The 12,580-nt window shown below is 47.5% G+C and overlaps 1 protein-coding gene across 8 annotated transcripts in view; it reads right to left on the reverse strand.

Moving 5' to 3' along the window:
* The window catches only part of ERG (ETS transcription factor ERG), a 316,287-nt gene that overhangs the window by 16,937 nt on the left and 286,770 nt on the right, over positions 1–12,580 (reverse strand). For 5 of the 8 annotated variants that reach the window (XM_059885370.1, XM_059885369.1, XM_059885377.1 and 2 more), the window contains 3 exons: positions 8,146–8,349; positions 7,238–7,318; positions 5,206–5,277 (listed from right to left, as the gene is read on the reverse strand). In XM_059885370.1, coding sequence (XP_059741353.1) covers positions 5,206–5,277; positions 7,238–7,318; positions 8,146–8,349 — 357 coding nt within the window. 8 annotated transcript variants of the gene reach the window in all.

Here is a 12,580-nt window from a genome sequence, read left to right on the forward strand (position 1 = left end):
AGTTAAGATAACTGTCGTGCTGGAGCAGACTCTTGAGAGTCCCTTGGACTGCAAGGAGATCAAACTAGTCAATGCTAAAGGAAATCAACCCTGAACATTCATTGGAAGGACTGATACTGAAGCTGAAGCTGAAGCCCCAATACTTTAGCCACCTGATGCGAAGAGCTGACTCGTTGGAAAAGACCCTGATTCTTGGAAAGATTGAAGGCCAAAGGAGAAGGGGGCAGCAGAGGATGAGATGGTTGGATGGCATCACTGACTCAATGGACATAAATTTGAGCAAACTCTGGGAGATAGTGGAGGACAGAAGAGCCTGGTATACGGCAGTCCATGGGGTCGCAAAGAGTCGCACATGACTTAGTGACTGAACAGCAACAAGATCAGTTCCTGATTCTGAATGAGACTCCTCCCCACCATTGCTCCCTCCTCTAGACATTAACGATGTAAGACAGCATCCTTGCTGTCCTTCTTGCAAGATTAGGTTCACCAAGTTTTATGTTCTCTTTTCATCAGGATCACTGAATAGCCCCACTAGCCCTCTTCAAGTCCACCCGCCACTTTAAAGGACCAGAACTTGGCTCGTGAGAGGGCTTACCCTCCCTCTGCAGGACCCATGCCACATGTACGAAGCAACTCTGGAGGTCCCAGGCTGTGCTGGATGTGAAAGGATGGATTCTGCCAGCTCGCAATGAGCTTGGATGCTTACGGCAAAGACACAAAGACCAAGAGCTATGGCCCAAAACTAATCTCTAAACTCCCACTTAATGCATGGGATTTTTACAGTAAAGCCTACTACCATGATGAAATTACCCTCTCTCGTTCTCCTCCAGCTCTCCCTACAGTCTTCTAAACTCCTCTGTCAAAGGCATGGCGATCTGGCGGCAGGTGGCGGGGGGGTGGAGGGGCTGCATTTCACCTTCCCTTCTCAACCAGGTTTGCAGGTCTGTGGTTATAGCAGAGTCAGGGCAAAGGCAATAATGCCTTTTCAGCCATGTGCTGCAGGCTCATCTGAGGAGACAGGGCATCAGCTGTGTGGTCTTGCTGTGACTGGAGATGCTGGCGGGCACTGTGCTGCAAACCCTGAAGGAGGAATCATTGCGGATTCCGAGACACGCTTGAAGAGCACCAGCTCAAAAGCCAAAATCAAGGCTGCGCTTGCAGACCCAAGACTCTACTCTCTTTCAACAACATCCTAGATGTGTATCACGGTGCATGGGTTGCCATGGTGACGGAGGAGCGGGTAGGGTTACAGATCGTCCTGGGCTTACACCAGAGCTTTCACGTACACTGTGCCCAAGGTACCAGGCAGGGCTTACGCGAGGTCAAAAGCCAGCCTGCAAGTTTCCCCCAGTCAGACTTGTCTCTATGCCCCTTGAGGCCTCAAGGGGCCATCATCCCCAAAAGGCATGCACTCAGCAAAAAAGGAGGAGGGTGCCTCTGGGGAAGATGGGGAAAGGACTTCTGGTAATAATAACTGACTCTCAGAGAAACGCATGTGATGCCATGAAATGCGATCACAAAAAAAGAATGTAAACGGATCTGCCCATGTGCTAGGATTTTCCAAGAGGAGTGGACAGACTCATCGACATGCTAATTCAACAAAGGGATCACGAAAGAGGGTGCATTCTGAATCAGGACAGTTTGGAAATGGATAAATAGGAACAAGCACGGGAAGAGGGGCTGAAGCTTGAACAAAGGAGTATGTTGTCCATCGTGTGTTATCTTGTAAGGTCACCGGGTGGTCCCGGCTGATTGTCGGGGGAACTGAAAGGATGCAGCCACTGGACAGGGCAGGCCGCAAAGGAACTCCGGAATACAGGATCTACTCGGGGAGACGGACTGTGACAAGAGGGAAGGGAAGGTGGGGCAGGCCGCCAAGGGCTGGGTGCTGAAGAAGGAAGGAAAGGAAGCAGGTGCGAGGGAGCATCAGGACACTGGACATGGCAGGACAGGTGGATGGGAGGCAGGAGTCCTCTGTCTCCGTGAGTGTGAGATCAGAGACATGGACAGACGCTGCAAGCCAAGGGTGCAGGGCAATGGGAACTCAGGCCTCTAGCCCCAAGGACCTCTCCCCAGGAAAGAGTCAGCAACCACCTCTTCTGAAAGAAACCCACTGACCACAGGCACACGGTCAGATTCCCAGAGACCCCTTCTCCCAGAGACCCCTGCACCACCTGTCGGCCCCTCCCCAACCCCTCCCAAGCCATCACGACCTTCTCCAACTGCACCACTACAAAGTCATCCCTGAAAGGCTGATCATGGGTCCACCCCAAGTGTACAAACAAGTCTACTCTCCCCAGGTTCAAATCTCTCAGTCTGTCTGACAGCAAACAGCTCTCTGGCTCGTTTGCTCTGATTTGAATTCTTCGTAGATATCTCAGACACCAATATTCACATCTCCTTTCAGAATCACAGCGGCAATCCTCAAAACAGGTATTTTGGTACAAATCTGAGTCTCTTCCAAGTCACGTTCGGATGACAGATGGAAGGAAAGTGCGTGATCAGGGTTTCGCCAGGTGAATGAGCGTTAGCCACCCTTGTGTCTCCCTGGGGTGTCCCAGCATGGTCCTCCCAGCCACTCTCCTCTCTGACACCTGGACGCTCCAGATGGTGCTGATGGACCTACATGCAGGGCAGCAGTGGAGACTCGGACACGGAGAAGAGACGTGTGGACACAGCGAGGGAAGGAGAGGGTTGGACGGGCTGAGACAGCAGCGCTGAAACAGATGCATCACCATGTATACCCCAGGCAGCCAGCGGGGATTTGCTGCATGACGCAGGGAGTCAGAACCCGGGGCTCTGTGACAATCTAGAGGGGTAGGATGGGGTGGGCGGTGGGACGGTGGTTCAGGAGGGAGGGGACATGTGTACACCCGTGGCTGATTCATGTTGATGCATGGCAGAAACCAACCCATTAGTGCAAAGCGATTATCCTCCAGTTAAAAACAAATTTAAAAAGAGGATATAAAAAATATGAATAAAACTTTATAATATTAAGAAAAGGACCTCTTCCAAACCCACCACATCCTCAAATAGGGTAAAAAGAAACTCTAGGGCCCATGGTTTTCTCTTTTTGAGTCAAGTGGCACATGGGGTCTTAGCTCCCCAATCAGGGATCAGACCCTTGCCCCCTGCACTGGAAGCACAGAGTCTGACCACCAGACCCCCAGGGAAGTCAAAAGACCTACTGTTCCGTCTGTGAAGCAGCATGTAGCCCTGATCATCACACTAAACCAACTCGTGTGCCCCCATGATCCCAACCCCAGCTCACAATCCTCAGCTTTTGAGACTCAGACACATCCACGAAATCTCTTCAGACAAACAAATGAGCAACCCTTGGCCAAAGGTTTATGGACTTCCCTGGTGGCTCAGAGGGTAAAGGGTCTGCCTCCAGTGCAGGAGACCTGGGTTCGATCCCTGGGTCAGGAAGATCCTCTGGAGAAGGCAGTGGCACCCCACTCCAGTACTCTTGCCTGGAAAATCCCATGGACGGAGGAGCATAGTAGGCTACAGTTTACAGGCAGCTTCTGCTTCTGTGAGTATGGGTGGGAACTTCTTTAAAACACTTGGGAAATCAGTATGATTTTCCTATATTTTCCGTGACCTCCCAAAGGTGCATTTACTAGCAGTTAGCTCAGGCACGTCTAGACCTAGCATGACACGTGCACTGTGATGCTCCTTTTCCAGTACAGGTGGGGGGTTCCTTTGGAGCCAGTCTAGATCACTGCAGACCCTGAGTCTTGTCCACGATTACGTACATGGTCTGCGTCAGAGGTAACAAAGCACGTTGGCTGAGCTTTTCTGCTGTGCTTTGCAGGAGGGACAGGGGAGAAAACTTTATGAGGTCAGAGGACAAAATCGCCAGCTCAGTTGCAGTACCAGAGCGGTCCTCACCCAGAGAAGTATCTTTCCCTGTGCTAGTCAGCTCACTGGTCCCCCATCTTTTTCGATGGGGAGAGACAGAAACCCCAAGCTTGGTGCCTGGGACCGGTCACACTGGGACTTGGGCAGCCTGGACAGATGCCAGAAGCTGAAGAGCGACAGCTTGGGTCTAGGAAGGAAGATGGGAGTTCTGTATCCATGTGTGAAGAGGCAGAAACCATCCCACAGCCCTGAGTCGCGATTCCTCAGCTATGAGGCTTGCTCATGCCATCCAGCTGGTGGGGTTGCACATCCCAGTGAGGGCTTAGGTGATGGGACCGTGCTTGCCCAAGGCCACCCCCCTGCACTTCTCTACCTGGCAACACTGCATCCTCCTCTTGTACATGGCCCTTCCATTGCAGCGCACATGGCCCATCCCTTTCCTGGAGGGAGGAATTTAGGGAGGAATTCTTCTCCCTTCCTGCTCCCACAGCCGCTATTGTCAGAGGTGGTGCTTCTACTACAAGATCAGTGCTTTAGATTAAACATCCATTTCTGCCCCTCCAGCTCCAGGCACCTCACTCGTAAGGTTAAATATTATGCGTGTAAGTCTGTTCTGGCTCTAGGTGGCTTTACTGAAACATCTAGAGCTTTATGCTGTGTGCTGTGGGCTCGTTCCCCACTGCATCCCGTGGCTGGCACTCAGGAGGGTGGGTGGGCACCTGGGGAATATCCAGGTCAGTTTTCTGAAAACAGGAGGCTCTGAAGTCTGGCTGATCTTTAGATCCCCAGCATCTAACATGAATTGGCCCTTGATAACTACTGATATTTTTTTTCACGAATGACACATAAATTAATAAGCTAATTAAGTCATCAGGAAAGACATAAAGCTTCAGGTGTAAATAGGATCGATTACACGCTTCTGCTCTGAAAGTCTGGCTCTTGTGACAGCTGGGAACTGGTCACTTGTGTTAGGGGAGCGCCACTGGTTCCAGGTTATGCAATTAGGATGGATGGATGATACTACATCCTTCTGTAAACTCGAAATCGGACAGGCGTTGGGAATGACTTCTCGGCCCGTCTGTGTCTGAGATCAGTTGGTGAACGGGCTGACCCGCTTTTCAGCCTGCAGTTCAGGGAGGGACTGTCCCTGTGATCTCTGAGCGGAAAGGTCTGACTGATTCTAGGCTCCAGATCCACAGAGGCAGAGGCAGACTGTTTAGGGCTCCCATCCAAGATCAGCTGTGTCACGTGACGTAGGTCACGCATCTCACAGGACATCCTGGGATGTCTCTCAAAAAAAAAAAAAAAAAAAAAACAGATGACACAGGGGTGTTTTCGTACCTGGCCTAGTTGTAATTCTTTGCGTAGCTTCGGGATATACTGAAGTATTTGGGAAAATAAAAGCTGCACCCCCTGCAGACAAAAGGAAAGACAGAAAACGTGAAGGTCTTGCTGCCGTGGTCGTCCATCTCAGCAACAGTGCCTAGCCTACTCTCCCCCTGACAACCGAGGCAGGCAGCCTTCTGGAACCAGCCACACCTGATCTGGGCAGCAGGGGCAAGGACGCGAGTCAGAAACCTTTGCTGAAGCTGGAAGGGATGCTCCACTTGGCATACAGGGTCTTGGGTTTGGATTATTCAGCTTCCTCCTGAAGCCCCTTCCTGTGTTTCTCCATCCTCCCACAAGCTAGCTTTATTAGAACAATTCCATGCTGGGTGTTTTCATTTTCAAATTGTATAAAAATCCATAAAACATTTTTACGGAGCCCTTGGAAAGTAGTACCAAAAAATTATAACTATTTTGCCAAAGAATATATGGATCTAATTAAAAATGAATTCACATCTCTTTTCATATGCCTGTCTTCCCTTTCTCTCTCTCAATCAATGCTCAACTTGCTAACGGACAAAATTCCCTTTTTTCCAGCTCAGTCCATTTGGAATGTGCTACCCTGCTTTTCGATTGCTTCTATGTTTAGCAAAGACAAAAATAATGAAATCAGAGCTTCCTTGACACTTTCATTCCCTGCTAAAAAGAATTTTTAAATGACTATGAAGTTATCTGAAAGTGTGTCTTTTCAAAGCATTTCCTAAGGAAGGGGAATTACTTTGTCTAAGGTGCTTGCTATTTCTGGCCACGAGGTTATTAAAAAGCTTATTGTGTAACCTACATCAGAAAAGTGTAGGATCAATTCAAAGCAATTTTTAAACTTCAGATTAAAAACATAACGTTCTGAACATTGAGGGCCAGCTCAAGAATCAACTAGCAATCCCTGCTCTACTCAAGCTTGGACTCACTCATATTGTATGTTTAAAAATAACACAGCAAATATTTGGGAAATGGCTGCATTTCTCTGTGTGGGTTGACCATGAATTGGCTGGCTTGCTTATGAGGGGTTACTTGGTCCTTCCAACACTCGATGGTTTTCTCCCTAGCCTGGGAGTGGCAGAGGGTCCCGGGAAAATGATACAGTGGGGTTGGCAGCCTGTGGTCAGGCTTACACAGTGTCTCCATCACAATGGAGAAAAGGGATGCCACCAGGACCACATTCATCCACAGAAAGCCCAGCCTCTACTCTCAGCCTTTACTGGGAGGGGAGGGAGAAGGGTTAGCCAGGAAGAAGCATCATGTTAAACTCTATCAGGCTCAGGCCAAAAAAAATAAGATAAATAAATATTAATAAGATATAGAATCAATAGTTAAGATATGGAATAGCAGGTATTTGGTTAGTCACTAATTTCAAATCTTTCAAAATCAAAACATAGCCTCCCTCGCAACAAAAGCTCCCCAGAGGCAACCAACATTCCCTCCTACTGCCTTTTGCAAAAGTACAAGGTCTGTGCAAGAAGATGCAAGTCAAGTCCAATGGCCTAAAACTTTACCAAAAAGGGAAAAGTATAATCCCTGCTTGTCCTAGTAAATGCTTCTTTAAGAATTAAAAAAATAAATAAATAAAATAAAAGTGTTGAGTTCTCAGCCTTTAATTTTCAAAGGAGAAAAAGGAGGATGCGAAGGGCCCCTTTACATAGGACATGCTTTTAGTTTCTACAGTCAGCACAGGGCATATTGGAGCACTCAGAGCAGCAGACAGTGACCCAGCAAAGTGAGCTGAGGCTATGGCTAGAAGCTAATCCCGCACATCTCTTGGCTGAAAGAAATCCTCTGACTGGCAAGGAAAGCAGGGGAGTACTCAGAGACCAAAGAGGCTGCAGAAGCGCCAACACAGAGCCCTGATCTACCAAGGACCCCTCCACCATCCACCTCTGCCATCTGCCTTCCTGACGCACTGGCTGTCCCATGTTCTACCTGGAAAGCATGTGACCTGTGAACAAAAGCCTACGCTTGTCCTGGGGGCAAGGGGCGGGGCCAGCATTACCTGTGTTTCTAGCATGCATTAACCGTGGAGAGTTTTGTAAGGCTTTATCAACATCATCTGAAGTCAAATGTGGAAGAGGTGCTACAAAACAAAACAAAAAGGCAACATCCAAATGAAAAAAAGAGAGAGAGAATTACCTTCCTTGAAAAATTAAAAAAAAAAAGAAGAAGAAAGAAAATATCTGCCCCTCCTCCCGCCCCCAACACTCCCCACCCTAAATATCATGGGCTGCTTGGAAATCTCTCCATGGCTCTGCTACCAGTTAGCATGTTAAAACCTAGATGGGGGCCTATATTGAATCCAGGGATGCCAGGCAAAGCATTTACACCAGAGAGTTCACACCACCCACTGTAGCACTATCTCGACTAGCTCCTTCTGATTGTGCTTGACCTCTGAAATGTTAAAGCATGCAGCAGACTCTGTAGATTCATGCCTCTCATTGCCAAGATGCCATTCCCATTCTGACAGGCTAAGCCACATCTCAAGGTACCAAGCAAAAACGCTCCTCATTTTGTGCTCCAGTGGGGTATGCAAGGGAGTTTGGTTTGGCTCTCAGGAAGATGAATGCCATACTTCCCATCAAGTAGGAGCCCTACGGTAATGTCTCTCCTGTTTGGACCTCATGGAGATGAACTAACGTGTGACCGGGTAAAGCTCTGTTTCCCTCTGATACATGATCTTCTCGGTCAGGGGAACCCTGGAGGAGCAACGGAACACTGGAGGTGACTTTGCTGCTTCTTATAAAAGAGCCACTTTCACTCCGCATCTGGCTAAGTCATCACCTTCTGAGCATTCTCTCAGATCCTAATGGGAATCAGGTTAGGGCAGCAAGAGGGCTGAATCCTCTGCATCTGAGGTTAAGAAGGACCTCAGACAGTGGTCTTCGTGGGGACTGGGGACCGCCTTACTCTCTCTGAGGTAGTGGAGGTGCGACAGAAGGATGTCAGCGTTGTAGCTCGGGGTGAGCCTCTGGAAGTCATCTTTGGTCATCTTGCACAGCTCCTTCCCGTCGATATTCTGGAATAATAAGATGTCAACGTCCGGAAGCCCGTATTCTTTGACTGCCCACTCCAGCCACTGCCGGACATGGTCTGTACTCCATAGCGTGGGATCTGAAAGGGGATGGAAGAATATTTGATCAACGCCTGAAGACAAACTCCTGGGGCAGAGCCATATCCCAGGTGGGATCTCCCACTAGCCACAGCTTTCCAGAGCATCATCTGCCACTCTTCCAGAATTTTCAAGCCAGGCTCAGGGACCAGTCCAAGGAGAATATCCGAAGAAGAACAACTGACTTATGCTCAGAGACTACTGTTTTTACAGTAAGCTTTTTTGTTTTTGTTTAAGCAAAGAAGGGTATTTATTGATTCACATAATTGAAAAGTCCAGGGGATATACTAGCTTCAGGCACGGTTTGGTCCAGAGCACAAACACTGTCACGAGACTCAAGTCTCTCCATCATTGGCCTCTCTTTCCTCTGTACTGGCTTCATTCTCTGACTGGTTCCTTTGATACGCTGGGCCCTGTTGGTTTGAGTTTTCCATCCTAAAGAGCTAAACAACTTCCGTAAAGAGCTTCTGAGCCTCTTTCCACAGTTCACTAAAACTCTTTAGGATTGAGAATCACTGGACCAACTTGAATCCCATGGCCATTCCTGAACCAATCACTATGGTCAAGGAGGTGGGCTGTGCCGATTCATCAGGTCTGAATTCCACGTCCACCCAGGAAACCTAAGTTTAAGTCAGACTGATCCACATGGACTGACAACAGAGAGAGGGGGCTCCAGGAAACATCAAGGAGTTGATCCAAAGGGATGGAAGGGATGCTGGTCAGTCAAAAACAACACTGATCTCAATACCATTTCACACCAGTCAGAATGGCTGCCATCCAAAAGTCTACAAGCAATAAATGCTGGAGAGGGTGTGGAGAAAAGGGAACTCTCTTACACTGTTGGTGGGAATGCAAACTAGTACAGCCACTATGGAGAACAGTGTGGAGATTCCTTAAAAAACTGGAAATAGAACTGCCTTATGATCCAGCAATCCCACTGCTGGGCATACACACTGAGGAAACCAGAAGGGAAAGAGACACGTGTACCCCAATGTTCATCGCAGCACTGTTTATAATAGCCAGGACATGGAAGCAACCTAGATGTCCATCAGCAGATGAATGGATAAGAAAGCTGTGGTACATATACACAATGGAGTATTACTCAGCCATTAAAAAGAATACATTTGAATCAGTTCTAATGAGATGGATGAAACTGGAACCTATTATACAGAGTGAAGTAAGCCAGAAAGAAAAACACCAATACAGTATACTAACGCATATATATGGAATTTAGAAAGATGGTAATAATAACCCTGTGTACGAGACTGCAAAAGAGACACCGATGTATAGATCAGTCTTATGGACTCTGTGGGAGAGGGATAGGGTGGGGAGATTTGGGAGAATAGCATTGAAACATGTATAATATCATGTATGAAACGAGTCGCCAGTCCAGGTTCGACGCACGATACTGGATGCTTGGGGCTGGTGCACTGGGACGACCCAGAGGGAGGGGAGGGGAGGGAGGAGGGAGGAGGGTTTAGGATGGGGAATGCGGGTATACCTGTGGCGGATTCATTTCGATATTTGGCAAAACTAATACAATATTGTAAAGTTTAAAAATAAAATAAAATTTAAAAAAAAAAAAGAAAAGAAACAAAAATAAATAAAACTGCAAGGACAAAAAAAAAAAAAGTTTAAAGGGAATTATCCCGGAATTATCATCATACCACTTGCTTCTTTGTTGCTCAATTAACCTGAAGTTTCCTGGAGGGATAAGGTTTTCTTCTTATTCATTTCTTTTTACTTATTCATTTATTCATCTGAATAAAGAATATCTGAATCATTTTGCTCTACACTGAAACTAACCTAACACTGAAAATCAACCAAACTTCAATTAAAAAAAAAAAAATGGGAGGGACTTCCCTGGCAGTCCAGTGGTTAGACTCTCCGCTTCTAATGCAGGGAGCCTGGGTTTGATACCTGATCTCACATGCTGCACGGCACACCCATAAAATAAATAAAATTTAGAAAAAATAAATTTTAAAAAACAATGAGGAAAAAATGAATAAGAACCAATGAAAACTTTTCTTAAAAAATACTGGTGTCTTTATATGAAAAAAAGAACATATATCAGGAAGATGTTAATTACATATTAACAAAAAAACATACAATATTTGTATGAAATACTGGAAAATATTGACCACAGAATTGGAAATAACATGAAGGTCAACCTGAACCCTAGCACCCCCCAGGAAGCAAGTGTTTCTAGGCAAAAGGCATCAGTTACACGCTCTTCCTGCAGAGAAGCTGGTCTGGCAACTCACTCACACCTGCAGGAGGCAAGCTGTCTGGGGGCGTTCACATTCCACAACCCAGGCACAAATACCCACAGGATGCAGGCAGCGTCGTCACGCTCGGCCACCGTGTACGGACGGCGACCCCTGAGGACTAGGAGGCCAGGGCCCTGGGGAGAAGGGGCAGGTGATCCCCTCAACAGAAACACAAGTTGAGCGCACCCCACGCAAACTGCCTGGGTGGAGGGTACCCCGTATGCCTCGCTGGGAGATGCGACTCCTCCCTGGGGTCCCTGAGCACCAGGAGACATCGGGACCGAGAACAAAAGGCCAGAGTTCGTCTAACCCCCGGGTCTCTCAGTGCTGTGACCCCCGGAGACTGCTTCTCTCCTCTGTGTCTGCTTCCCTTGTGGAATGAAAACCTAGGTCTGGGGGTCTCTGGACAGGCTGGGAGAGGGCAGATCATCGTGAGTGGAAACATCTGCTGTGGGAAGAGACCACCCTTTCATCGCTTTCTACCCTAATAGTTCTGAATCCCGTTTGCTCTTACTAATGTTTGAGGCTGCTCAAGCATGGGCATCGATGTGCTGTTGGAATACACTCTGTATTCCAGAAACAACAGAGTAACCGTGAGAAACAGCCAGTCACATGGCGCCTTCCCTCCTTCTTTCCTTTTCTTTCTCGCTCTCCTGTCTCCCCCTCCCTCCCTTCTTTTGTTTCTTCCCTACGGTTTCACATGTTTCTTAGTAAAAACGAATTATTTCGACTCCAATAGAATTCATCCCCAGCCCATTGCCCTCCTGGACACCCCAGAGAGACCACTATCCTGAAATGTTGCATCCATTGCCCCTGTGCATATCTGAATAGTCTTGCTGTATCCACTAACATATTGTTGTGTGCCTTGCAACTTAATATAAACGACATCTAGTTTGCTTTTGGCACTCGGCACTGTATTTTCAGGATGTGTTCAAGTCCATCCATGGAGGTACAGTTCATCATTCAAGCAGCTCTTGCACACCCCCTCCCCATGAATATACCCAATTTACTTATCAGTGAAGACCCCTGCATCCCCCTCCCCACCCACATGTGAAGGAATCTGCATTGGTCCATGCCCTAGGCTCCACATGAGAGTCATGGGGAGACAGAAAAAAACACCAAAAACTACAGATGCCCACTCTCACTCACAGAGATGCTGAATGAAATCTGCTGGAGGGCAACCTGGGTATCAGTTGTTAAAAGCTGTCCAGGTAATTCTAATGTGGTTCAGACCATCTACTCCTGGGTTTCACTCCTTAAGAGTGTGATCACAGGACCTGGAAGCCTCTACATTCCCTGGGACCTAATTAGAAACGCAGAATCCCCAGGCGCCATGCAGGCCTGCTGAATCTGAGTCTATTTTCATAGGATTCTCAGCTGACCTGTGTCCACACGAAGCCTGCGGAAGTGCTGGCCTAGGTGAGTAGCTCCATGCAGAATCCATGGTCACAGGACCCATGCCTAACTAAGATCTCTGGTTCTGCTACAAAGCACAGAATATCTACAAAAGCTCAAATGGCAGCGTTGACAGAAAGGTACGCCTATGCGTTTGTAATCCAACCACATGGAAACATTTTGCTAGCCTGTGAAAACTGAATGTTAACTCCATCCAAGTCACTGAAGTTCAGATGGCTCTCTGCCATGAGGTCAGAATTCTGCTTTCACGGACAGAACGTTCAAAACTTCAGACTGTTTCCACAGAAAGTTTTTTTTTTTTTTTTCCCTCCCTTTTTCTCATGGTATGTCATGACTCCTCATCATATAGGAACAAATCATATATTGGTCTCAGGATGCTCTGAATCCAAGCCCTCTTTCCTTAGTTCTATGCAGAGGAAGCCCTCTGGGAAAGAAGGTCCTCCCTTCCACAGGGTCCCCAAGTCATTTCCTGTAAATTCCACCACTGGGTTAGAACACATGGAAGGACTATGCTTTGGTGTAACTACTTCCTAGAAATCAGTTCACT

This window comes from Bos taurus, chromosome 1 (assembly GCF_002263795.3).
Source record: "Bos taurus isolate L1 Dominette 01449 registration number 42190680 breed Hereford chromosome 1, ARS-UCD2.0, whole genome shotgun sequence".
Classification (NCBI taxonomy): Eukaryota; Metazoa; Chordata; class Mammalia; order Artiodactyla; family Bovidae; genus Bos; species Bos taurus.